This window comes from Cervus canadensis, chromosome 2 (assembly GCF_019320065.1).
Source record: "Cervus canadensis isolate Bull #8, Minnesota chromosome 2, ASM1932006v1, whole genome shotgun sequence".
NCBI lineage: Eukaryota > Metazoa > Chordata > Mammalia > Artiodactyla > Cervidae > Cervus > Cervus canadensis.
In genome coordinates, this window is record NC_057387.1 from 86,808,212 (window position 1) to 86,836,185 (window position 27,974).

The 27,974-nt window shown below is 46.9% G+C and overlaps 2 protein-coding genes across 3 annotated transcripts; both read left to right on the top strand.

The window, feature by feature from the left end:
• The first annotated feature begins 171 nt into the window (after window positions 1–171).
• On the top strand, window positions 172–27,393 carry LOC122436930 (protein FAM151A-like). Of its 2 annotated transcripts, XM_043461204.1 has the most exons (9): window positions 172–221; window positions 467–712; window positions 3,043–3,189; window positions 21,234–21,386; window positions 22,346–22,505; window positions 23,967–24,191; window positions 25,080–25,219; window positions 26,102–26,245; window positions 26,637–27,393. In XM_043461204.1, the coding sequence occupies exons 2-9, from the start codon at window positions 595–597 to the stop codon at window positions 27,308–27,310; spliced, it is 1,761 nt and encodes a 586-aa protein (XP_043317139.1). In that variant the 5' UTR covers window positions 172–221; window positions 467–594; the 3' UTR covers window positions 27,311–27,393. The 2 variants fall into 2 exon arrangements, with proteins under 2 accessions (XP_043317139.1, XP_043317138.1); XM_043461203.1 differs by lacking the exon at window positions 172–221 and having other exon boundaries at window positions 416–712.
• Window positions 12,401–12,936, top strand: LOC122436931 (60S ribosomal protein L23a-like). Its single transcript, XM_043461205.1, has one exon. The coding sequence runs from the start codon at window positions 12,416–12,418 to the stop codon at window positions 12,890–12,892; it is 477 nt and encodes a 158-aa protein (XP_043317140.1). The 5' UTR covers window positions 12,401–12,415; the 3' UTR covers window positions 12,893–12,936.
• Window positions 27,394–27,974: the final 581 nt, after the last annotated feature.

Genomic DNA, 27,974 nt, shown 5'->3' on the forward strand with positions numbered 1-27,974 from the left:
CCCAGGCCAGCATGCCAGTCTTATCAATTTCAACCCCAGGTAGATAATCTATCTGGGATGGAAGGAAAATTCATGTTCCCTGGGCGGATCTAATCTGTTCCTGTCACTCACCCTTGCCTGAACTTCCTGACTCTCTGGAATAGGGCAGAAAGAAGGAAGGACCAACTAGGTACCTCCTTTTATGCAGGGGAAGAAAACCTCCTCGTCTTCAGGAAAGCAAGGTCAAGCTGGGTCCAGATCCCTAGGCCCCCAACTCTCAGGCTGGAGCAGACAGGCAGCAGGTTGCTGGGAGGGAGGGCAGTGGTGGGCTCCATCTAACATCTGCTGCTGTCTCTTACTGTGCTCAAAGGTCATTTTGGAGGTGGCAGGATTTTCTGCTTGACTTGTTAAGATCCTGGGGGAGAGAGAGGAGGAGGAGCACAGGAAGGTAGGCGGGGCCTCCAAAGCTGTCTTTTGGACATTCCAGGCCTGCAGGAGCTGTCCTGCCAGGGGAAGAATTAGGTGCTGCTAAGGCTCCTACCTCCCACCTGATCCCAGCTCTCAGAGCCTCAGGAGACACTACCCTTCAAGGGGTATTCTCCCCAGAGGGTCATCATGGCCAACAAGAAGGGGTGCTGGAAGTGGGCGATTGTCGGCGGGGTCAGTGCAGCTGTGGTGTTCGCCATCGCGATGGTCCTGGGCTTCTCGCTGCAGAAGCATACCGTCCTGCCAGGTAGGAGCACCCATCATGCCATCTGCTTGGCCCCCTCCATCCCTCACTCTTTGCCCCCAGAAGGTTCTGTCCCCATCGACAGCCCTGATGGCCTCTGCTCTCCTCCCTGTTGTTGTTCAGTTGCTAAGTCGTGTCCAACTCTTTGTGCCGCCATGGACTGCAGCACACCAGGCTTTCCTGTCCTTCGCCATCACCATGCCCATTGAGTCGGTGATGCCATCCAATGGTCTCATCCTCTGTTTCCCCCTTCTCTTCCTGCCCTCAACCTTTCCCAGCATCAGAATCTTTTGTAGTGAGTCGGCTCTTCTCATCAGGTGGCCAAAATATTGGAGTTTCAGCTTCAGCATCAGTCCTTCCAATGAGTATTCAAGGTTGGTTTCCTTCAGGATTGACTTATCCTCCATCCACAGCTCTACTTGCCCCTCCCATCACCAACCCCACCAAGTTTTGATCTCCAACAAACAGGCTCATTAACTTTGTTTCCCTTCCTCCTTTACCAGGCTTCAGCTCTCCTTCCATGCTCCCAGATGAACACTTCTTGTTGGAGGGTCATTCAGGCATCACACTCAGCAGACTGGGCTGAACTTACCCTCACCCCCCTGCGCCCTCTCCTGATGAAGGGTCCTCCATCTACATGGGGACCTGGGAGCAGCCTCCTCTCCTGCCTCATGCCTGTATCTTCAGTCCTGTGCCTCGAGGCTTCTTCCTTCCCATCCTCTATCTCCATTCCCTGCTCACCCTAACCTCTCAGCTCCCCCTCTCCTGCTGGACCCCTGCCTCAGCCCGCCCCTTCCCACATAGTCTCTGCCACCAGCCTGCTCTTGCCCATCCATTCTCGCCCTGACACTAAGGAGCACTTTCTAAACACAAACCTGTTGGCTATCTCCAGCATATACCCCACATTTTTTTTTGCTGGAACCCAGGGAATACCAGACCACCTTACCTGCCTCCTGGGAAATCTGTATGCAGGTCAAGTAGCGACAGTTAGAACTGGACATGAAACAACAGACTGGTTCCAAATCAGGAAAGGAGTACGTCAAGGCTGTATATTGTCACCCTGCTTATCTAACTTATATGCAGAGTACATCTTGTGAAATGCTGGGTTGGATGAAGCACAACCTGGAATCAAGATTGCCAGGAGAAATATCAATAACCTCAGACACACAGACGACACCACCCTTATGGCAGAAAGCCAAGAACTAAGGAGCCTCTTGATGAAAGTGAAAGAGGAGAGTGAAAAAGTTGGCTTAAAACTCAACATTCAGAAAACTAAGATCATGGCATCTGGCCCCATCACTTCATGGCAAATAGATGGGGAAACGGTGGAAACAGTGAGGGACTTTATTTCTTTGGGCTCCAAAATCACTGCAGATGGTGACTGTGGCCATAAAATTAAAAAATACTTGCTCCTTGGAAGAAAAGCTATGACCAACCTAGACAGCATATTAAAAAGCAGAGACATTACTTTGCCAACAAAGGTCCGTCTAGTCAATGCTCTGGCTTTTCCAGTAGTCATGTATGGATGTGAGAGTTGGACTATAAAGAAAGCTGACTGCCAAAGAATTGATGCTTTTGAACTGTGGTGTTGGAGAAGATTCTTTGATCTCCTTGGACTGCAAGGAGATCAAACCAGTCAATCCTAAAGCTCCAATACTTTGGCCACCTGATGTGAAGAACTGACTCATTTGAAAAGACCCTTATGCTAGGAAAGATTGAAGGCAGGAAGAGAAGGGGATGACAGAGGATGAGATGGTTGGATGGCATCACCGATTTGATGGACATGAGTTTGAGCAAGTTCCAGGAGTTGGTGATGGACAAGGAAGCCTGGCATGCTGCAGTCCATGGGGTCTCAAAGAGTCAGATATGACTGAGCGACTGACTGAACTGAGGGTCATTTACGCCTAGATCATAGGCCTCTTTCCCAATCTTGTCCTATCCCATTTCTCTGTATCTGTACCAAAGCAATGGTCATTCTTTTATGCAACTACACATTTCCTATGACCATACCTTTGCTTATACTTTCTCTCTGTCTGGAATAACCTAGATCCCCTCTTTTGGTCAAATTTACACAGCCATCCTTCTAGGCCTCCCTTAAATGTTCCCTTATCAATGAACTTTCCAATGTCCCCAGGCTGGTCCAGAGAATCCTTGTGCTCAGGATCCCACATGTTTCTCTCTCACAGCACTGATGACTCTGGGGTACACTGTCTATGCTAGATGGCAGGCTGAACATGGCCCTAGGGCCCAGAGAGGGTTACTAGGATGTACAGACAAGATTCTTGGGCTGGGGCAAGAACTGATGCTAACAGCCTCCTTGTCCTTGATTCTAGACTGTGAACAAGATGGGACCTGCCGCTCTGACACAGACATGCTGGACTACCTGCTGAGCTTGGGTCAGATCAGCCAAAGGGACGGCCTGCTCGTCACCTGGTACCACCGTGCCAACAGCCAGGAGCAGATGCAGGCTGCCCTCAGCAGTAAGTCCAGTTGCCAGGATGGGGCAGGCTGGGGCAGAGGTGGAGAAGATGGAGGGAGAGTGGAGGCAGGGCTAAGACAGCATTACCTGTGAGGTAGCATTAGGATGGGTGTGGCCGCGTTCTTGCCATCATCCACTTGAGAAAGTGAGGGCTCACTGGTTATGTGACTGGCTCAGATTGTAGGGAGATGTTTGGGCCCAAGGTCACATCCTGCTCTCCCTCCCAGGCCTTGCCAGGAGACAACTTGCCTGCTAAGGAGGCCTTTGCTCTCAAATCTGAGGAGCCAGAAAATGTGTTTGAGTTCTAGTACTACCAAAACGAGTGTAAAAGTCTGGGCGAGTTGTCTCAATATAACTCCTGAGCCTCTGATCCACAATGATGATGGCAACCAGTCAGCCACGCTGCCTGCGGGGACACACTCACTCAGTCATGCTGGGGCTCCTGGAACCACAAGCAGCCTGTTTTGTCAGTGCCATCCCACAGAAGGAAAATGGGGGCTCAGAAAAGCTAAGTGACTTACCAAACTTCACACTAAGGTCACACTGTTTGCAAGTGGCTAAGCCAACATCGTGGGTTTCCATGGTGGTTCGGTGGTAAAGAATCCGCCTGCCAACGCAAGAGACGCAGGTTAACCTGGGAAATCCCACAGACAGAAGAGCCTGGTGGGCTACAGCCCATGGAGTACCAAGAGTCAGACAGGATTTAGTGACTAAACAATAACAGCAAGCCAGCATCGGAACCCCCAGGGGTTGGCCCCCATACTCTGAATCACTGCATTATGCCTGGCCCAGTTCAACAGAGGAGACCACTTTTTCAGCACCGTGGGAAAGCACGTTAAATCATGTTCATGAATGTGCTTGTTAATTCTAAAGCAGTGACTATTTGAGATGAAAAGAAGGGTCCCCACTTTGAGCATGCTTCAGAAGAGAGTTTCAGATTCAGTGGCTCTGGGGTGGGGCCTGAGAGTTTGCATCGCTAGTAAGTTTCCAGGTGGCGCTGATGTTGCTGACCCCGAGATCATACCTTGAGAACCACTGCTCTACCCAAACCCCTCAGTTTTAGAAAAGTGAGATCCTGAGTGGCAGAGGGTCTTGTCCAAGGTCACACAGTAGGTCTGAAGCAGAATAAGACCCAGGCTCAAGGCCTCTGGCTTTTACCTCCTTCAAAGTCATCAGGGCCTGGGAGTAAGTGACTGGAAAAGGTTTGCTGAGTGAATGAAAGAGTCCTTAGAAAGACTTCCTGGAGGAGGCAGGCTTGGTGGTCAGCAGAGGGGAGGGCATCGCAGGCTGGGTGGAGCCAGTTTGCTGCTGCTTCAGGACTAGGAGGCTAATGGTCAGACTTGGGTGAGAAGGAGGAGAGAGAATTCCCTGACAAGATGAGGACTCTTATCTGGGAGATAAGGTCTGAGGGAAGGCAAGGAGGCTCTGCCAGCCCCAGGCTCATCTCAGGTAAGTCCTGGGGCAGCAGATAAGGATCAAGCCCCACCAAGTTGTGACCTTGGCCTAGAAGAAACCTAAGGGCCCCAACTAGGTGGTGCCCAACAGCTTGGAGCATGCAGAGCAACCAGTCAGTATAGCCACAGGGGTGGGAAGGACCTGAGGCCTTCCACAGGTCTATGGGAGGAGGGTGGCTCCACAGCTCCTGAGGGATCCTGAGGGGAAGCAATGGTAGGCCAGAGTTAGGCTGGTGAAGTCACACCAGACATCTTAGTGGATGGGAGGGGCCAGAGCAAAGGCCTGGGAGGCAGACAGAAGTGGGCTCCAATTCTACATTTTACCATTTACCAAAGGAGTGGTTTGGGACAAGTGACTTCACCTATCTGCAGTTCAAACCACTTCCTCTGCCAAATGTGGACAGGTAGGATGAGGCCAGGGCACTTTTGGTCATGAAAGAGGTCATTATGAATAATTATGCTGAAACAACAGGAATACACCAGATTATCCCAAGCAAATAGGGACATGTGATCACCCTAGTTAAGTGAGTTGCTTGTCAAGTAAAAAAGATGCACAACTTGAGAGCTGCAAGTGTTCAAGTCCTATTTTGGTCACCACAACTGTTAATGAAAAAGATGCACAATTTAAGAGTTATGAGTTAAGTTTTATCTGGAGCAAAATGAGAACTGCAGCCTGGGAGGCATCACCTCACATAGCTCTGAGAGACTGCTCCAAAGAGGTAGTGGGGGAAGGTCGACATAAAAGATTTGGTGAAGGGGGAATTCAGTGCAACCAAATGCTTACTTTACAAGAGGTTTTCTCCCAGTCATGAGGATCTGATGTCATCATGAAGGGACTTAGTGCTTTTATTGATACGAGGAGATGAAAGGATGGGGATCACAAAGTCAGTTCCTAAAAATACCGACCTATCTAAAGATCTGTCAGACCAGGTTCCCTGGAGCACAGAGTAGCTCACTCCACCCTGAGCTCCCTCAGCGGGTGTTGAAGGGTCACCAGCTGCAGCAGCACCGGGTTCAATCTCCACAGAAGCAGAGGGCAAAGGCCCTTGTTCAGTCAACGTCAGTGCTCTTGGCAAGTGCCGATTTAGAGTTGACAGCGCCCCCTTGTGGCCATAAACCAGCCATGCTTGGTGATAGTTTCCTCGCTAAGTCGTGTCCAACTCTTGCGACCCCATGGACGGTAGCCTGCTAGGCCCCTCTCCTCTGTCCATGGGATTCTTTAGGCAAGAATACTGGAGAGTGGGTTGCCATTTCCTTCTCCAGGGGATCTTCCTGACCCAGGGTTGGAACCCAGGTCTCCTGCATTGCAGGCAGATTCTTTACTGACTGAGCTATGAGGAAACTTGGGAAGGCATTTCATCATCATTTTGTCTCATATTGCTAGGATGGCTCATTCCCAATTCTGAAGGTTTTTGTTGATAGGCCACACAATGCACTATTACTGGACTAGTTCTTAATAGTCAAAGATCTCTGGACACCTGTCTTCTACTTATGGTCCAAAAATGTAAGATTCCCTCTAGTATCTTCCCATATCTAGAGTTACACTATTATAATCATTGATCACATATCAAGCTACACATTTGATCAACTGCTTCAAGTTTAGTCAACATTATTTTTATTGGAGGTTCAGTCATACACTTGGTAATACAAGAAAAAATAATCTTGTAAAATAGGCAGATACAAATAATACAACTAACAACATTAGCAGAATTATAAATAAATATTTCAGCCATGAGCCTCCTGCACCAAACCAGTTTCTTTTCTTTTTTTTTCCAAACCAGTTTTTTAAAAGAACATCAAGAACAGGGAATGGATCACTTAAGGCAGAAATCTGATTTTTCATGTGGTTCATCAAATGTGTTACATTAAAGGATTCATCAGGTATGAAAACACAGCATTCAGTTTGAATTATGGCACAGGTACCTCCCTGAGATGCTGCAATGATGTCAACAGCCATGGGTTTGCAGTACCACCTTTCTCATCATTGAGACCTCAGAGTTCAATAGGCTAATAGCCTGGTTACTATCATTTGAAGTTTGTTGAGTGAAAGTTGTTAGGGCTTCAATATGATCAATTATACCCTCCAATCCCACTGAAGTCACGAAAAATAGCTGCTAAATGATCATACCAGTAGAATACAGATGTCTTGACTCATTGAGCTTGCATCAGTGTTAGATTGGCTTGAATTGGCTCTAACTTGTTATGTATATGACCTTGAGTTCGTGGTAATCCCAGGCTACACCTTCCTATCCATTCCAGATGCCAAGGCCATTAATTAGAACCACAAATCTACCGAGTTCCATATCAGTCACTCTCTCTAAGGGTAATAGTAGGCATAATTCATAAGGCACCCAGCCTAGTTTCATAATATTACTAGGTTGATTATTCTTAGAGGAGCTTTTAAACTTAAGTGACCATAGCTTGGTGTTAACCATATAGATCCATCCCATAATTATGTGAGTTTTCCTTTTAGTAGACAAGAGGTTACAATTTTTGATTGAGACTTAGCTTGCCATTTTAACTGGAGTTTGAGTAACCCTAAGAGAAAACCTAAATCTATGGCCGGGGTCAGAGCAGGTATTATTAACTGGCTAGGTGAGAGGATCCCATTTAATAATATCATGAATAGACAGAACAGGACTAAATTATTTTCTAAAATAAATTTGCTAAGCGCTATCCAGTCAGAGCCCTGGAGGGGAAAAATCCACCAAGGTAATCCAGAAGTATTAGACACAGGTAATTGGCCACAAACCCAACAGTTGGATTTAGTTTTAAACTAGCATAGAATCATGTCCATGATAGAAAACATTTAATTTATAGGCAAAGGTCCAAGAATTCAAGAAAACATTATAACTGATCATACGAATCAGGTCCAGCATCTTGGGCAAGCTGTCTACTTCTGGTGTCATTTTCGTTTTGTCCTAGCATACTACAGCTTCCTTTGAAAAAAAAAAAAAGTCCTTCCATCCAGGTAGGAGACAGTTCCTTAAATTATGTCTTTTTCTGGTCTTGGTTGCAGGTCATGAGGCATCTGATCTTCATTCAAAGACAGATTACTGAGATAAGCTTCAGAAACAAATTTAGTGTCCTTTAAAAATTCAGTTAAGTTTTACATTGTGGTGGTGGTTTAGTTGCTAAGTCGTGTCCAACTCTTGTGACCCCATGGACTGTAGCCCACCAGGCTCCTCTGCCCATGGGATTCTCCAGGCAAGAATACTGGAGTGAGTTGCCATTCTCTCCTCCAGGGGATCTTCCTGACCCAGGAAACAAACCCGGGTCTCCTGCATTGCAGACAGATTCTTTACCAACTGAGTTATGAAGGAAGCCCAAAATTTTACATTAATACAGCATAATAGCAAAGAACTACCAGGAAATGAGTCTTAGTAGATACAGACCTCCATTAACAAATTGGGATTTAACAATCATTGAAACATCTTTTTCTCCCTAAATTTACCCTTGTTTTTACCAAATATAACCGAATTAAGATTAGTTTATTTGTGAAATAGGTGTGGTATCGATAAACTTGGCCTGATGATTTATGTAACCATAATTGATCATAGGCTTTTTTGCTTTGCCGAAGCTTTTGTAGCATCTCAGACTGAACTTTTAAAATAAAACCTTTCAGAGCTAGGAAAGTCACACCAAAAGCTGATCACAGATTTCACCTTTTACCTAACAGATCTAGGTGGATTCCTCCCTTCTCAAGGTCTTCAAAATTCCTTGAGATTTTTGTAGCTGTTAGTGATATAGCTTTCCTAACTTATCTGATAAAGTTACTAGAAGCAGAGTTTCCAATTTCTGGAGGGGTCAGATAGAGAAAAAAGATAAATGTTTCAATTTGTTTCTGAAGTATAATTTTACCAAATTATTGTCATAATTAATTTGAAGGGAAGGTTTTTCTTACACCTGGAAAACACAGGTTCAAACCAGTAACTTTACATATAGAAACCATAAAAGTTATTAGCATGTTCGCCAGTTCATTCAGTCCTTTTGCTAACCTTTGTGAAGTCACCAGGTTAGAATCCTTTAATTACTTACCCAGTTCAGAAACTTGTATTTATCCAAAAGTCCTTTTTATAAATCTTCCTGAAGAGGAAGCATTTTTGCAAAACTTGGTTAAGTGCTGTGACAACACTTTAAGATAGTAGCTAGAATTATGACTGATAACATTTACCAAGATATATCAGAACTTTAGGAACTCCATATAGTTTCTAATATATCTAAATTAGTAACATTTACCATACAATATAACCTGAGATTTATTACTCACTTAATACTTACCATGTGATTCTGCACTCAATATGAATCTAGTGTAACATTTCTCTTTGGGATGTTTCAGGGGCCCTCTGAAGTATCCCAAAGTTAGCTAGACACCAAAAGTACATCATTAGAATTATTTAGGAAGTTTTGTCAACAAATATCAAAAAGGCTTAGAACATTCAGTCAGGTAGGATTATAGGTCACTGTGAAAAAATAACTATTCTACAATGAAGGATTTCAGAACAGATCATTTAAGAGATAAAGAAACTTAAATCTATTACCAAGGCAATTCAACATCTGAAGATAGAGAAAAGTCAAATTCAAGCTTTTGTACCAGCTTACTTTTAACTTCATTTAAAAGTAAACTTAATTAAATGTATTTTAAACTTAGCCCTAACCACGCACAAAATTCTTTTCTCAGGGTCTGCTTTCCACAAATCTTCTTATCACTTTCTGTACCCAAAACTTTGTTCTCCCATTCTGAAACAGCCACCTGTAAGTCAGACCTACTTGCTTTTCCCTTCATAAAATGCAATTCCGTTCCTCATACCTTCTTTGCTGAAAATACACATCCTACTTTCCTTAAGCAACCAAGAACTGACCTTTATATTAGCATTCTGTAGATCGGTGAGCATAAATACCAGTGATAATTTCCAAAAACCTTTTCTTTCTTAGAGAGAACATTTTAGGAAAGCACCAAACATTATTCATTAATAGTCCCAAATCTCTTGAGTTTTTCTGTAGGGGGAAATTAGTGTTCAGTGATAAATGCTTCAAAATCTTATTTTATTTGGAAATGACCTAGCTATTCAATAGACTCCCATCACTTAGTTTAAGTCCAATGCCTTAACCACTCGGCCATCCCGGTTATCACTTAGTTTAGTATAGCCTTTAGAATTTCAAGCTACCCCAATCTAGAGGGTATTTTAGACAGACATTCCTAAAGCATAATTATTCTTAATAGAGTTTATCTAAAAGTTCACCTCATTTACATTTTTTAGAAGTTTTTTCACTTGAGGAATTTTGCTTGCTGACAAAATTGTAACAGATATAATAATATTTAACTTACATTAAACCTAGACACAATGAAAATACTCTGCTTAATGTTAATGTTAGTGACTCTTAGAATTAGGTAGATTAACAAACAAACATTAATGCCAGGTATTTAATACTTGATATGCCAGCAAATTTGGAAAACTCAGCAGTGGCCACAGGACTAGAAAAGTTCAGTTTTCATTTCAATCCCAAAGAAAGACAATGCCAAAGAATGTTCAAACCATCACACAATTAATTGCACTCATCTCACATGCTAGCAAAGTAAAGCTCAGAAGTCTCCAAGCCAGGCTTCAACAATACGTGAACCATGAACTTCCAGATGTTCAAGTTGGGTTTAGAAAAGTCAGAGGAACCAGAGATCAAATTGCCAACATCCATTGGATCACCAAAAAAGCAAGAGAGTTCCAGAAAAACATCTACTTCTGCTTTGTTGACTACACCAAAGCCTTTGACTGTGTGGATCACAACAAACTGGAAAATTCTTAAAGAGATGGGAATACCAGACCACCTGACCTGCCTCCTGAGAAATCTGTATGCAGGTCAAGAAGCAATAGTTAGAACTGGATATGGAACAACAAACTGGTTCCAAATCGGATAAGGAATATGTCAAGACTGTATATTGTTACCCTGCTAATTTAACTTATTTGCAGAGTACGTCTTGTGAAATGCCAGGCTGAATGAAGCACAAGCTGGAATCAAGATTGCTGGGAGGAATATCAATAACCTCAGATATGTAGATGACACCACCCTTGTGGCAGAAAGTGAAAAACTAAAGAGCCTCTTGATGAAAGTGAAAGAGGAGAGTGAAAAAGTTGGCTTAAAACTCAACATTCAGAAAACTAAGATCATGGCATCCGATCCCATCACTTCATGGCAAATAAATGGGGAAACAGTGGCTGACTTTATTTTTTGGGCTTCAAAATCATTGCAGATGGTGACTGCAGCCATGAAATTAAAAGACGCTTGCTCCTTGGAAGAAAAGCTATGACTAACTAGACAGCATATTAAAAAGCAGAGACATTACTTTGTCAACAAAGGTCCATCTAGTCAAAGCTATGGTTTTTCCAGTAGTCATGTATGAATGTGAGCGTTGGACTATAAAGAAAGCTGAGTGCCAGAAAATTGATGCTTTTGAACTGTGGTGTTGGAGAAGACTCTTGAGAGTTCCTTGGACTGCAAGGAGATCCAACCAGTCCATCCTAAAGGAAATAAGTCCTGAATATTCACTGGAAGGACTGATGCTGAAGCTGAAACTCCAATACTTCGGCCACCTGATGCAAAGAACTGACTCATTGGAAAGACCCTGATACTGGGAAAGATTGAAGGCAGGAGGAGAAGGGGACAACAGAAGATGAGATGGTTGGATGGCATCACCGACTTGATGCACATGAGTTTGAGTGAGCTCCGGGAGTTGGTGATGGACAGGGAGGCCTGGTGTGCTGCAGTCCTTGGGGTCGAAAAGACTGAGTGGCTGAATTGAACTGTACTGATTTAATACTGAATATTTCCCAGTTCACATGAACTTGAAATTCTTTTAGGTTGATTTATCTTTTATTTAGAATTGCTTGATTTGTAAGCACTTACTTTTTTTTAAGTTATGACAAACCTAGACAGTGTATTGAAAAGCAGAGACATTACTCTGCTGTTAAAGGTTCTTATAGTCAGGGCTGTGGTCTTCCCAGTGGTCACATAGGCTTATGAGAGCTGGACCATAAAGAAGGCAGAGTGCCAAGGAATTGATGCCTTCAGACTGTGGTGCTGGAAAAGACTCCTGAGAGTCCCTTGGACAGCAAGGAGATCAAACCAGTCAATCGTAAGGGAAATCAACCCTGAATACTCACTGAACCATGGGGTCGCAAAGACTTGGACATGACTGAGGGACTGAACAACAAAAATGGTTTTTCTAGTAGTCATGTATGGATATGAGAGTTGGATCATAAAGAAGGTCAAAAGCCAAAGAATTGATGCTTTTGAACTATGGTGTTGGAGAAGACTCTTGAGAGTCCCTTGGACTGCAAGGAGATCAAGCCAGTCAATCCTAAAGGAAATCAATCCTGAATATTCATTGGAAGGACTGAGGCTGAAGCTGAAGCTCCAAAACTTTGGCCACCTGATGTGAAGAGCCAACTCATTAGAAAAGACCCTGATGCTAGGAAAGATTGGAGGCAGGAGGAGAAGGGGACGACAGAAGACAAGATGGTTGGATGGCATCACTGACTCAATGGACATGAGTTTGAGCAAGCTTTGGGAGATGGTGAAGGACAGGGAAGCCTGGCATGCTGCAGTCCTTGGGGTTGCAAAGAGTCAGACACTAATGATCAACTGAACAATAACAGATAAGTTATCTAGAGAACTCTGGTCTCAGGGCATAGGAGGAGTTATTTCCTCAGGGCAAGAATTCTTAAAGAGAGTTTTTTTCTTAAGCTTTCTCTGGAGTCTAAAGAATATTGTCTTTTCATGAAGATGGCGCCGAAGGTGAAGAAGGAAGCCCCTGCCCCTCCTAAAGCTGAAGCCAAAGCAAAGGCTTTGAAGGCCAAGAAAGCAGTGTTGAAAGGTGTCCACAGCCACAAGAAAAAGAAGATCCGGACGTCACCCACCTTCCGGCGGCCCAAAACACTGCAGCTCAGGAGGCAGCCCAAATATCCTCGGAAGAGCGCCCCCAGGAGAAACAAACTTGACCACTATGCCATCATCAAATTCCCCTTCACCACCGAGTCAGCCATGAAGAAAATAGAAGACAACAACACACTGGTATTCATTGTGGATGTCAAGGCCAACAAGCACCAAATTAAACAGGCTGTGAAGAAGCTCTATGACATTGACGTGGCTAAGGTCAATACTCTGATCAGGCCTGATGGAGAGAAGAAGGCATATGTTCGACTGGCTCCTGACTATGATGCTTTGGATGTTGCCAACAAAATTGGGATCATCTAAACTGAGTCCAGCTGGCTAATTCCAAATATAAAAGTTTTCACTATGTAAAAAAAAAAAAAGAATATTGTGACCACACTGTCAAAAATCGTCTTTATTTGTCTGTGATCATAGTTTTATAGCCAGAATTTAGACCTGATATTGCTCAAATTGGCCCTGATAACAAGGGCAGATTGATCCCAACAGGGATTGTTCTTCTGGGGAAGTGGGGTGGGGGGGGCGGGGGGTGGTGTCTTAGTTTGCTTAGCCCCAGGCTGTTGATTATAGGAGAAAAGTCCTGGATATAAAGGAACTTCAGTCCATTTCTCTATCCTGTGTCAATAAAGATCTGTTATTTTTAGGTCATTTTTCTTGTCATTGGATCATAGCTATAGGTTGACCAGTCATTTGAAATTTTTTCCCAAGGGGTTCCCAGGTGGCGTGTAGAACCTTAGAGGAAGCGCTTCCCATATAAGCTCAAGCAGTTTGTACCAGATGTCTGCATGCTCAAACCAAACCAGAACCTCACCAGCCGGGAGTCACACTCCAAATAAAATAATAAGGCAAAAGGATGCCCAGAAATCAAAAGCCAAGTGGTAAGAGTGCCCCCAAAAGATGGCAAAGTGACTGCCCAAAAATCAAAAGTCAAATGGCATAAACGCCAAACGTGACTTCCCAGTCCCACTAGACCTGTGACCTGGCGGAGTAAGTGCTAGCAGCCTTTTTTAGTTCTGATATAGTTTCAGGCAATTTCTTGTTGGTTTCCTGTGAAGAAATTACTCTATAGTTGCCTTTCTTAGACACTTCTAGATACCAAGCAAAGTAGTATGGCTGGCCTTTTCTAATCGTGGGCACAAAGATACCAATTTTGGAATATCGAAAGAGCCCCAGTTTGGCCATTTTAGGTTGAGAACTCTTTTAGTATAATTTCCCCAATTAACTAGGTCCTTGCAAATACCAGCTCCATACATATTGTACGTGAATCTGGCTGGAATGTTAGTCAGAGGTTGGCTTTCTGACACCCCTCTGTGTATGAGATTCTGTTTCCCACTTTAAGCTGAATTTTTCAGGGATAAAAATCACTAGTGAAATTGTGTGGTGGGCCTGTGTGCTGTTTGTGAGCGGAACTCCTCCAGGAGTCACCTCTGAGTCATTTTAGCTCCTCTTATGTGCCTTAGATTTTCCCTCCAGCACTCTAAGATGGCTGCTCAGGTTGCTGAATGGCCAGTTCTTATGTGCGACCCCCAGATGAGCAAGCATTTTAATTAATAAGTGACTTTCCCTATGGGACCACTGTGCCGTACGAGGACTAGGCCTTCACCACTCCCATAAATTTCTCAGTCATCTGAGAAAACCATAACTGGCCAGTAGAAGCCTTGTCCCTTTTCTTCAGAGCGAAGCTCTCATATATTCTCACTTTTAGCCCGACAAATTCTATAAAGGCAGTCTAATTGAGGTAAAGTGTCAGATCAGTCTCTTACCTAACCACTCAGCCAAGACCACTCAGTTCCCTACAACGGAACGACCTGGCATCTTTCAGCTGAGCCCTGGGTATTCCTCAATTTTTCTTCAATCAAGGCCCTCTCTCTCCCCCAGGACCTTTTTACTGGATGAGTATTCTCTGGCATCTTTCAGCCAGTCTTTCAACTGTGTGGAAATTTCTTGGTATTTTTCAGCCGAACCCCAGTCAGTGTCTAGGATCCCTCCAGTATCTTTCCAACTGGAAGTGGGCAGGTAACATGCTCCACAACCAAATAAAACTCAGAATCTCAACCAATACAGGAGATTTGAAAACCAGGAGAGACTTACCCAAATTCGTCTGCACTCCCTGAGGAGACAGATGGGCTCAAGGGGCCACTGCTGGTACCACTCTGGTACCAGGCTCTGGTTCCACGTGGAGTTCAGGCGAGGAGGGACGTCCACTCTGGGTCCTTCGTCAGTCATCATAATTGTCAGCTAAAAAAGATGCACAGCTTGAGAGTTGTGAGTTAAGTTTTATTTGGGGCAAAATGACAACTGCAGCCCAGAAAGCAGCACCTCAGATAACTCTGAGAGACTGCTCCAAAGAGGTAGTGAGGGAAGGTCAATATATAAAATTTTGTTGAAGGTGGAGTTCAATGCTATCAAGTGCTTACTTTGCGAGAGGTTTTCTCCTAGTCACAAGGATCTCTTGTCATTGTGAAGGGATTTAGTGCTTTTCTAGATATGTGAAAGTGTTAGTCACTCAGTAGTGTCCGACTCTTTGTAGCCCTCGGGCTGTAGCCCACCAGGCTTCTCTGTCCACGGGATTCTCCAGGCAAGAGCACTGGAGTGGGTTGCCATTCCCTTCTCTAGGGGATTTACCCAACCCAGGGGTCAAACCCCGGTCTCTTGCATTGCAGGAGGATTCTTTATCACCCAAGCCACCAGGGAAGCATGTCAAATTCCCCTATATGCAAGGATTGGGAACATAAAGCCTGTTCCTGAAAATATTTCCCTGATAGCTCAGCTGATAAAGAATCCACCTGGAATGCGGGAGACCTGGGTTCAATCCATGGGTTGGAAAGCTCCCCTGGAGAAGGGAAAGACTACCCTCTCCAGTACTCTGGCCTGGAGAATTCCGTGGACTGTATAGTCCACGGAGTCGCAAAGAGTTGGACATGACTAGGAGACTTTCACTTCACTTCAAAGACTTGTCCCGCCAGCTTCCCTGCAGCAGAGTGCCTCGCTCCACATGAACTCCTTCAGGGGGTGTTGAAGGTCAACAGCTGAGCAGCACACTACCAGTCTTGGGGTCAGGGTCTGCACACTCAGCCATGGCACCCCTCTGCCGGATGTGATGTGTAGAGCTCCTGGTATGTGAGGGAGGGGAGGGAGGGCCTGGGAACGTGCTGTGAGCCCCCTGTGGAGAGCAGCACTCTTCACCTGACTGCACCTCTGAGGACCAGGGCTCCTATTGTGGAAGCAGGCACCTGCTCCTTTCCTCATCTCCTCTTCCCTCATTTCCCACCCCCCACCACTCCACCCCAAGTTGACTCCCAGATTCAGGATCTGGAAAGCCCCGAACAGGTGTGAATGGTCTTGCCGAAGGAAGCTGGATCCAGGCGCTGATCACAAGGAGGCAGATTAGGTCCATCCATCTTTAGTCCCCCTCACTGAGCATTTGCTGGGCCCGTACTCTGCACCCAGCTTGAGAGGAGGTGTAGAAACGAGTGAGACGTGGTCCTGAGTTCAGGGGCTGCCAGCATCTCAAGGGAGGCAGCTGGTGCAGGCCAAGCAAGGCAGCAGTTTCAGACAGTCATCAGGACTGAGACCTGGGTTCCAGCCCTGGCTCCCTCCCAGTGTACCGCTGCCTTCCCCAGACTGGACCTGGCCCCTGTTAGATGGGGGAAGAGACCCCTCAGCATCCATTCTCCTTAGCTACCCTCTTATCTGCCCAGCTACCTGCCTCAGGCCTGACTTTTCTGGGCCTTGCAGGGCCTCAAACCCCTCTGGATCCCTCTCTCAGCATTTCTGGGTAACCAAGTTAAGACAAGGAAACCATAGAAATAAAGGTTACCTTCATATAGCCCTTCACAGTTTACAACCTGTTTTTTTTTTTCAGTTCAGTTCATTTCAGTTGCTCAGTCGTGTTAGACTCTTTGCGACCCCATGGACTGCAGCATGACAGGCCTCCCTGTCCAACACCAATTCCCGGAATTTACCCAAACTCATATCCATTGAGTCGGTGATGCCATCCAACCATCTCATCTTCTGTCGTCCCCTTCTCCCCCTGTCTTCAATCTTTCCCAGCATCAGGGTCTTTTCAAGGTCTTCACATCAGGTGGCCAAAGTATTAAAGTTTCAGCTTCAACATCAGTCCTTTCAATGAACATTCCAATGAACATTCAGTGAAAAACAACTGTTTTTTAAATTTTTATTTTTTAATATAACATAATTTATGTCCATGTGCTGTTAAAGCCCAGAGAGATTCATCCCTATCTTGCCAGTGAGGATACCAGGGAGTCCGGAGCACTGGGCCAGAGATATAAATGAGGATGAAATGGGACAGTGTAAAGTGCCTGAATCAGTGCTGGGGACAGCCTGGCACTCAGCTTCCTCTCCCTTCTGGAAATCCAGACACCTAGGCTTTAGAGAATTTTGCAAAAATCCTCTGCAACTTTGTGCAAGCTCTTTTACTTTTCTGGACCTGGGTTGGTTGAACTTAACTTTTTTCTCTTTTGGCTGCACTGTGAGGCCTGTGGGATCTTAGTTCCTCAACCAGGAATCAAACCTATGCCATCTGCACCGGGAAGACAGAGTCTTAGCCACTGGACTGCCAGGGAAGTCCCTGATATCAGCTTTTTCTATCATTCATTATTCAGTCTTTTCAGTTCAGTTCAGTTCAGTCACTCAGTCATGTCCAACTCTTTACGACCCCATGAACCACAGCACCCCAGGCCTCCCTGTCCATCACCAACTCCCGGAGTTTACCCAAACTCAGGTCCATCGAGTCGGTGATGCCATCCAACCATCTCATCCTCTGTCGTTTCTTTCTCCTTCTGCCCCCAATCTCTCCCAGCATCAGGGCCTTTTCAAATGAGTCAGCTCTTCACATCAGGTGGCCAAAGTATTGGAGCTTCATCTTCAGCATCAGTCCTTCCAATGAACACCCAGGACTGATCTCCTTTAGGATGGACTGGTTGGATCTCCTTGCAGTCCAAGGGACTCTCAAGAGTCTTCTCCAACACCACAGTTCAAAAGCATCCATTCTTTGGCACTCAGCTTTCTTTCTAATCCAACTCTTACATTCATACATGACTACTGGAAAAACCATAGCCTTGACTAGACGGAACTTTGACGACAAAGTAATGCCTCTGCTTTTTAATATGCTGTCTAGGTTGGTCATAACTTTCCTGCCAAGGAGTAAGTGTCTTTTACTTTCATGGCTGTAGTCACCATCTGCAGTGATTTTGGAGCCCCCAAAAAACAAAAGTCAGCCACTGTTTCCACTGTTTCCCCATTTATTTGCCATGAAGTGATGGGACCAGATGCCGTGATCTTAGTTTTCTGAATGTTGAGTTTTAAGCCAACTTTTTCACTCTCCTCTTTCACTTTCATCAAGAGGCTCTTTAGTTCCTCTTCACTTTCTACCATAAGGGTGGTGTCATCTGCATATCTGAGGTTATTGATATTTCTCCCAGCAATCTTGATTCCAGCTTGTGCTTCCTCCAGCCAAGCATTCCTCATGATGTACTCTTCATATATGTTAAATGAGCAGGGTGACAATATACAGCCTTGACATACTCCTTTTCCTATTTGGAACCTGTCTGTTGTTCCATGTCCAGTTCTAATTGTTGCTTCCTGACCTGCAGAATGTGGTCCACTGGAGAAGGGAATGGCAAACCACTTCAATATTCTTGCCTTGAGAACCCCATGAACAGTATGAAAAGGCAAAAAGAGAGGACACTTAAAGATGAACTCCCCAGGTCGGTAGCTGCCCAATATGCTACTGGAGATCAGTGGACAAATAACTTCAGAAAGAAGGAAGGGATGGAACCAAAGCAAAAACAACACCCAGTTGTGGATGTGACTGGTGATAGAAGCAAGATCTGATGCTGTAAAGAGCAATATTGCATAGGAACCTGGAATGTTAGGTCCATGAGTCAAGGCAAACTGGAAGTGGTCAAACAGGAGATGGCAAGAGTGAATGTAGACATTCTAGGAATCAGTGAACTAAAATGGACTGGAATGGGTGAATTTAACTCAGATGACCATTATATCTACTACTGTGGGCAGGAATCCCTTAGAAGAAATGGAGTAACCATCATAGTCAACAAGAGTCCAAAATGCAGTACTTGGATGCAATCTCAAAAATGACAGAATGATCTCTTTTCATTTCCAAGGCAAACCATTCAATATCACGGTAATCCAAGCCTATGCCCCAATCAGTAACACTGAAGAAGCTGAAGTTGAACGGTTCTATGAAGACCTACAAGACCTTATAGAACTAACACCCAAAAAAAGATGTCCTTTTCATTATAGGGGACTGGAATGCAAAAGTAGGAAGTCAAGAAACACCTGGAGTAACAGCAAATTTGGCCTTGGAGTATGGAATGAAGCAGGGCAAAGGCTAATAGAGTTTTGCCAAGAGAATGCACTGCTCATAGCAAACACCCTCTTCCAATAACACAAGAGAAGACTCTACACATGGACATTACCAGATGGCCGACACCAAAATCAGATTGATTATATTCTTTGTAGCCAAAGATGGAGAAGCTCTATACAGTCAGCAAAAACAAGATCAGGAATGGACTATGGCTCAGATTGTGAACTCCTTATAGCCAAAATCAGACTTAAATTGAAGAAAGTTGGGAAAACCACAAAACTATTCAGGTATGACCTAAATCAAATCCCTTACGATTACACAGTGGAAGTGAGAAATAGATTTAAGGGACTAGATCTGATAGACAGAGTACCTGATGAACTATGGACAGAGGTTCGTGACATTGTACAGGAGACAGGGATCAAGACCATCCCCAAGGAAAAAAAGAAGAAATTCAGTCTTTTACCATCCAACAAACATTTCTGAAGCTCCTTTCTTAGGCCTGGTACCACCTTAGCACTGGAAATCCAAATGATGGGCCGCATAGAGCTGGAGCCTGCTCCTAGCCCTCAGGCTCAGGAAGGATGGTGCTAAATGAGTAGTTAATGGGGGCTGAGCGCTCAAAGGATAAGCTGTCAGCCTGACTTTGACTGAGTGTGTGCTTTAGGGATGGCCTCCTTGATATTTTAAGCCAACACCCACAAATGAGCTGGAGGTGGCCTAGCAAAACTGTGGAGGGAAGAGTGTTGCCGTGGCAACAGCCAGGTGTAGGAGCCCAGAGATGGGAGACAAGATATTTGAGCTTCGAGGCTCAAAGTGTGTTCTGTGGACCAGCAGTCTGGGCATCACTGGGGAGCTTGGTAGATGTCTTGGGCCCCACCCCAGATCTGCTGAGCAGAACTTGCATTAGGACAGTTCCTGGCTGGTCTGTGTGCATACTGATGTTGGAGAAACAGGAGTGGATGGAAGCTAGATATTGAGGGAGAGAGGCACTCGAGGTGAGATGGCAAAGTTTGCCAGGCCTGGTCCTACAGGACCTCACAGACTATGGGCAGGCATTTGGATTGGATTCTCAGGGCTAAGAGCAGGGCTGTTTTGATTTTTTAGCAGAAGTGACAGGATCAGGTATGTAGAACACTCACTCTATCGGCTATACGCTGAATGGACAAGGAGGGGAGCAGGGCTGCAAGTATAAAACAGAAGAGACCCCTCTGATGCCAACTGTCTTCGATGGAGCAGGCGCTCTTAGCAACCCCACCCACCCTCCACTTCACTCCTTGATCAGAGAGCCTGGCCTGCTCTTCCCAGTCTGCGTCTCATTCAAAGTCCTTGACTCCCTTCTGGACCAAACTCTCCCAATGGGCATCACATGGCCAATGGATGTGTTAACTGTGTACATTTAAAAGACAAAAATAACAATTCTCAGTACTGTATGGGTGCCTGGAGATGGACCAGCTTATGTATTTCTGGCAGGAGTATGAGTTAGATGAATTTTTCTAATAGTACTTTGATAATGTGGGCTCTAAAAATGACCCTGCAGACTTCCCTGGTGATACGGTGATTAAGAATCTACCTGCCAATGCAGGGACACGGGTTCCATCCCCAGCTCAGGACTAAGCTGATGAGCCATACTGAGCCTGCGTGCTGGGACAACTGAAGCCCGTGCCTCTAGGGCCTGTGCTCCACAACAAGAGAGGCACTGCAGTGAGAAGCCCACACACAGCAAGGAGAGGAGCCCCTGCTTGCCACAACTAGAGAAAGCCCGCTCCCAGCAATGAAGAGCCAGCACAACCAAAAATAATGAATTAATTTTTTTTTAAAAAAAAGACCCAGCATGGCCCTACTCAGATTCCTCAAGTCATGGTAAAAAAATAACCAGAAAGTCAGAATAAAATATACATCATTATCTGTTAGTAATAAAAATTCAGAGACTACTGAGTCTTCCTAAAAATTGAGCATCTCAGGAATGGCAGAGGAGTGGCTAACTGAAACAGGATGACTGCCCTCAATCAGGGCTTTTGCAGCTTTTTCCTTTTTTCATGAAACAGAAAAGACTGCGAAAATGTGTCCAAATCGAAAGAAAAAGATTAAAACTATAAATGCTGAGTGGTCTCAACTGTGGAAAAACTATGCATAGATAAAAAATAGAAGAAAATACATCAAAAAGTGAACTATGATGGAAATGTAGGTGAATATTTCCCTTTCTGCTTTTCTGTATGTTCCAAATACTCTATAATAATTGTGTAATACCTTGATGATGAGAAAAATTGCTTTAAAAAGTTTGTCTGTCCAATGCAACAGGTAATGTCATGGTCCTGGAGGCAGACATCACAATAGAAGGGCTCGGCACAGTCAACGAGACCGGAGTCCCCATCATGGCGCACCCCCCAGCCATCTACAGCGACAACACCCTGGAGCAGTGGCTGGATGCTGTGCTGGCCTCTTCCCAGAAGGGTAAGGCCTTCTCTCAGCCCCTGCCCACCCCTCTGGTCCTCAGGCCACATGTGCAGGGGTCCCTCTACTAGGAGACAAGTCCAATGACTATCAGGAGTTGCTCTTGCCTCAGCTTTCCACTCTAGAGACCTGGGCTCGGGGAAGATGGGTGAAACAAGGGATGTAAAAGTGCAGGATAAGCTGCAAAGGGCCAAACATGAGCATTCAGGCTCTGAATCCATGGAACGGATACAACATGCTCAAAGCCAATTCCACCTTCCCCTCCCATGTCTTTGCCGGTTACAGTCAGAATCCAGGCATCACCCTAATGCCTCTCCCTCATCCCCTGCATCTACTCAGCTGCTGCTTCTGCCAATTCTAACCCTGAAGACTTCTCCCGACCCAGTCCCACTTACATCATCTTTCTCCTGGACCTCCTTCCTCACTGGCTTCTTGCCTCCAAACTCAGCCCCTACCTGGGTGAGCTTTCCAAAATGCTGTCATGTCACTCCCCTGCTTTAACCCTCCATGGCTCCCCATGTTGTCAACATATTATGATCTCCTTGGCCTGGCTTTCAAAATTCTTCTCTAATTCTTCAGCCTGACTTTGTGCTATTCAGGATCGGGTGGCTTAGGACCCTCTGAGCCTGCCTGTTCAAAAATCACAGTCTCTTTTTATCAGATGCTTGACAACATCTGCACCAGCCCCAAGTCCCAAGCCCTTAGCCATCATTTGCTTCCTCCCCTTGGGGATGAAGGATGGAAGATCACTCCTACTCAGGCAAGTCTTTCTCTCCAGGAGGGCTCCGCCTGTTTGAAGCCTTCTTCACACCCACCCAGAATTCCATCCCTATCTTCCCTCCCATCCCTGACACACACAGCATACCTGCTCTCTTTGTCCCAAGAAGTCATGTCTTCTGTTTCCTTCTTCCTTGAGCACAAGGGACCAATTTCCCAAGCCCTTGGCCCTCTCCCCACAGGCATCAAACTAGACTTCAAGAGCATCAAGGCCGTGGGCCCCTCCCTGGACCTGCTTCGGCGGCTGACAGAGGAGGGGAAAGTTCGAAGGCCTGTGTGGATCAATGCCGACATCCAGAAGGGTCCCAATGTGGGCATCTCAATAGAGATCAATGCCACACAGTGAGTGTTTGCCTCTCTGCTCCAGCTGTGTCCAGTCTGTTTCCTTCAACGTCTGGTACAGCAGGTGCTCAGGGGACCTGTGCTGAGTTTGCCTCCAGCCACACCAGGTCATCTGACCTCTGAACCTTCACACATGCTGTTCCCTCTGCCCTGAGTGCCCTTCCACCATTTCCTGGTGAACCAGCCATTACCTGCCCCAGAAACGTCCTTGACGTCCAAGGCTGCTGAGGACCCTCCCTCACACTTTCTCCTAACAGTCCTGATTTCACTGGGCTCTCACTGTCAGATTATGGATTTGTGCCCTACTGGAGTGTTTATTCCTGGACGGCAAACAGTGACAGGGCAACCCTTGGCCTGCTAGAAAAGTCTGAAGCACTAACTCCTTCCCCAGCCTCCCCCTCCCACTCCACAAACAACCCCCAGATCCCAACACTGCCAACAACAGCACTTACATAGCACCAGCTGCGTGTTGCACTCAAGTTTACAGAGGGCCACATGAAAGGAGAGAATATATTTGAGTTCATCTCCCCATAGAAATGCCAGGTTAGGAGCATTTTTTTTCCCATTTTGCAGATAAGAAAGCTGACAATAATTGAGGCTCAGTCTGTTGAATGTTTATTATCTGTCACACACACTGTTTTAAGTAGTCTAGCTGTAGAATACCATTTAACTCTTAGAATGATAATGAGGTAGGTACTATTATTTTCATTTTAGAAATACAGCATATCCTACTGAGGTTAAATGACCTGCCTAAGTCTAATAATTGGCAGAGAAAACATACAAAGCCAGGTCTTTCTGACTCTAACCTCCAGCTCTTCACTGTCCATCTCCATTCATCCATCCACCCATCCATCCATCTTTCCAACCAGTCAGCTAACAATCCATCCATCCAATATTTATCAAGTCCCAAACTGAGGTGCATTTGGTAAGCAGCAATTTGAAACTGTAGTCAGTGGCCCAAGATTAAAAAAAAAAATGGTTGATCTTCTTGTAGTGAAGTTACTCAATAATCTGGGAAAGGGGAGAGGGTAACATTATTTGCCTATTAACATTTGTAAGAGTTCAAAATCTGAATGAAATTTTTAAATAATATCTGAAAGTTCAGAGACTCTCACAGCTGAAAAAGCCCAGATCCCACACCCAAGGCTTTGAATTGCATCTCCACATCCACATGAGGATGTTTGAGAAGCCCTGCCCTGCCTGAAAGGATGCCATTTTTAAGAATCAAAGAGGTTGGGTGAACTGTCCAAGATCATAAAGTCAAGATTCAAATCCAGGCCTCCCCAATTCCAAAGTCCATGCCCTAACATGGGACTTGAAGCAACTCGTAACCCACCCTGTTCTTCAGGACTGTACTCTAATATCTAGATGCGATAGACCCTGCCTCTTCCTAGAACTCTGATGAGAACCCAGGAGATGAGGAAGGGGCTTTAAAAGACCAGCATCTCTGATTCTCTGCAGGTTCCTGGCCTTGGTCCAGGAGAAGTATCCTGAGGCAACCCTGTCTCCAGGCTGGACCACCTTCTACCTGCCCCTTTTCCCAAATGTGACGTACACACGGGCCATGGTGGAGAAGATGCAGGAGCTGGTGGGAGCACTGCCACAGAAAGTGACCTTCCCTGTGCTGGCTGTCATGGCGAGGGCTGCCTGGCCCCACTTCAGCTGGCTGCTGGCCCAATCTGACAGGTGAGAACTCCCAGGCCCCCGCCCTGGCCCCCACTCCCTCCAAACCCACTCCCAGTCCTGATGCCCCAGCAAGATCCCAGATGCTGATGGTTAGAAGGGTCTTCATGATCATCTGGCCCAACCTCTTCTGGTGCTCACATCCTCTACAATATCCCTGCTTTCTGCTTGTGCACCTCTGGGACAGGCAGGTCACTATCACCTGATGCAGCCTTCCATTGGAAAGTATTGCTTTTTTATTATTATTATTTTCTGTTTATTTATTTTGACCGCACTGTATAGCATGCGGGATCTTAGTTCTCCAACCAGGGATAAACAGGCGTCCCCTGCAATGGAAGCACAGTCTTATCCACTGGACCACCAGGGAAGTTTTAGAAAGAGTTTATATTGAGACTCAATTTGCCTCCTACAGCCTGCTCCCTTGGGAACCACCTATTCCCTGAGGTTACACAAACTGCACCTAGAGACTCTGCCCCAGTAGCTCTGTGGGATTGAGGAAGCCCACCCTCCCCCTGGCTCTTCACTGCCCGCAGCGGCCCAGCACCACCTTTCTCAGACTTTCCCCACTGGAGGCCACTCCCTTTCCTCTTCATACCTGACCTCTAATCCACCCCCACCACTCCCAGCCCCATGCCCATCTCTTCTGTCCTTGTCTCTTTCCTAAGAGAGGACCCACAAATAGACACTCCAAGTGAAGAGGCAGGCCAGTCCATCTCTCCTCCTTCTCAGCCTCTGCTCTCGGTTACCCAAGGCCTCTGTGGCTTCTTCTGCCCCCAGGAAGCGGGTAGTTCCCACCACTCTCCCCCCAGCTCAGATTCACTTCTGAGCCTGGGAGAGGGGCTGAGGGCTGCTGGGCCTAGGCAGGCCCTAAGCTGACTCTCTGGACCCCAGGTACACCCTCACAATGTGGCAGTCCGCCTCGGACCCCGTGTCAGTGGACGACCTCCTCTACATCCGGGACAACACCGCCACCCACCAAGTCTACTATGACATCTTTGAGCCTTTCCTGTCGCAGTTCAAGCAGCTTGCCAGTAGGGAGGGGCCTGGGGAGGGTGGGAAAAGGTCTATGTTTATGCACGCTCAGTTGTGTCTGACTCTTTGCGATCCCATGGACTGTAGTCCACCAGGCTCCTCTGGCCATGGGATTTTTCACGCAAGAATACTGGAGTGGGTTGCCATTTCCTCCTCCAGGGGAAAGAAAAGGTGGTTTGGTGGAGTGGATTCTGCCCACAAAAGCACTGAGCTAGGTGGGGCAGATCATTGGAAAGGGAAAATCCCATATGAGATAAGAGGAAAGAATCATTTGAAGCATGCATTGTATGCCAGACCTTGGGATGGAATGCGAAGCTCATAGATCTGAGAAGCAGGAATTCCATTTTACAGATAGATAAACTGACATTCAGAACAGTTATGTAATTTATACGAAGTCGTTCAGCTTGAACATGGCACAGCTCCTACTGGAAACAGCAAATTCCAAACCCCAGATGCTTCCCCTTGCAGTACTGTTCTCTGAGGGTTGCTCTAGCATTTCAGAGAACAGTTCCTCCACTGTACCTGCTAATCAGTGATGCGTGTTCCTTTGTCCGAAGCCCCTGTTCCCTCGACTCCAAACCTAGGAGAGCCTGCCATCAGGCCATCTCAAGGGGACCCATCAGACCCAACATTCCTGCTCTGGGAGCCATCTAGGTGAGGGGGAGGAATACCAGCTTTGGGGCCTGACTGACTTGGCTCCATCAGGCTTCAATCCCAGAAACCCTGCCCACTGGCTGTAGGACCTTGGGCAAGTCACCCAGCATCTACAAAACAGGGAACTCCAGCTCCCTGGAAGTTCACTGTGAGGCTTAGAGAGGACTCATGGTGTACAGAAGGCCTCATGACTGGTGGCCTCTTCATCTTGGCAATCTGACCCACAGTGAATACTTCACGGAAGCAAAGCTACTACACCGGGGGCAGCCTGATCCCTGCTCTCCAGCACCCTGGGGACGAGGGTCTGAGCGTGGAGTGGCTGGTTCCTGACATCCAGGGCAATGGAAGCACAGCAACAGTGCGGCTCCCAGGTAAGGTCTGCGTCCAGCCCCTGTGCTCCTAGCTCAACTGCAAGGGTTACCTCGGGGAAGCTACCTCAGGTCTCTGTTACCATAGCAATGTGGCAGCAAGGTAGAGGAGCAGTGTTGTCAAAGGTGCAGGGGCTCCTGGCATTCAAACTTGGGAGGCTTCAGTCACATGGTGCTGCAAGAGAGGCAGGCACAGGCCCAGAGCTGAGCCAGTGGCTTATTGGGCCATTCTGATGAGCCCCAGGCACATCACAAAGTAGCCCTTCCACCTGGAACCCAGATCCAATCAGCAGACCCCATTACCTCCTGCTGTCCCTTTTAACTTCAGCAAGGGCCTCTGACACCCCATGATAACCCTAACCCCAGACACTGTTGCCTCCACTGCCTCCTCCAGACCAAGAAGGCATGATCCTGCTGGACGTGGGCCTCCAGAAGCCTGCAGCTGGAGACCCCGTGCCCATCGTCCGCACCCCAGACGGCCGTGCCCTGACGCTGGAGTCCTGCCTGCAGCAGCTGGCCACGCACCCCGGACGCTGGGGGGTCCACGTGCACATAGCAGAGCCCGCCGCCCTCCGGCCGTCCCTGGCCACGCTGGCCATCCTCTCCACCCTTGGCCACCTGTCTAGGCCCGTGTGGGTCGGGGCCACAGTCTCCCATGGGAGTTTCATGGTCCCTGGCTATGTGACTGGCAGGGAGTTGCTTACAGCTGTGGCCGAGGTGTTCCCCCACGTGACAGTGGCCCCAGGCTGGCCCGAGGAAGTGCTGGGCAGTGGCTACAGGGAACAGCTGCTCACAGATATGCTGGAGCTGTGCCAGGGCCTCTGGCAACCCATGTCCTTCCAGCTGCAAGCTGGACCTCTGGGCCAGAGCCCCGCTGGAGTCGTGGCCCGGCTGCTGGCAGCCTCCCCCCGGGCCACGGTCACGGTGGAACACAGCCCTGGCCGGGGCCACGATGCATCTGTGCAGGCGGTGCTGCTGGCAGCCAGGGCCGTGGAGAAGACCCGAGTCTACTACAGGCTACCCCAGAGCTACCGCCAAGAACTGCAGGCAGATATTGGCAGACACTGAGCACCCAGGGGTGCTGGCCCGGTGGACCCCAGCTTCCCTCGGGGGAGGCAGGAAGGAATAAATGCCTCTGCTTCCTCAGTGCACTGCACGCATGTCCTTGGGGCAGGATGGAGTGGGAGTGGACGTGAGGTGGCCAGCAAGGATGCTTAAAGGGTCTGGAGGCTGGGGGCCAGGTCGTTCCGGTTGTCCAAGAGGAACTGTTCACAAGCCTAGAAGGTGGTGTAGAACTCAGAGGAGAGGTCGGTCACATTGGTGGTCATGTACTTGAGAAGGCTGGGGTGGCCTGGTTACAGTAGGACACTGCAGGACAGGGAGCCACAACCAGGGAGGGTGGGGAGGGGTGGGGGGGGCACCGAGTGAACATGAGGCAGGGGGACGGCAGCCTTGTTGCCTGCTAGGAAGGCAGCAAATACCAGTCAGCACCTGGGCCACACAGGACTGCGTTATTGGCAGGCATGACCAGCTGGACTCCCCTGACCCCTCCTCTGGGTGCTCACAACCCTGGCTTCCCTCTGTCACCACACACTATACTCTCATCATGTGTCTCCCCTCTCAGCTGGGAGGCTGTCCCCAAACTGAGACCCAGAGTGGAGGTGACTTACCCATGGTCACATAGTTAATTGGGCCAGGCGCCCAACTCCAATTCCAGGCTCAGTCCCTTTCC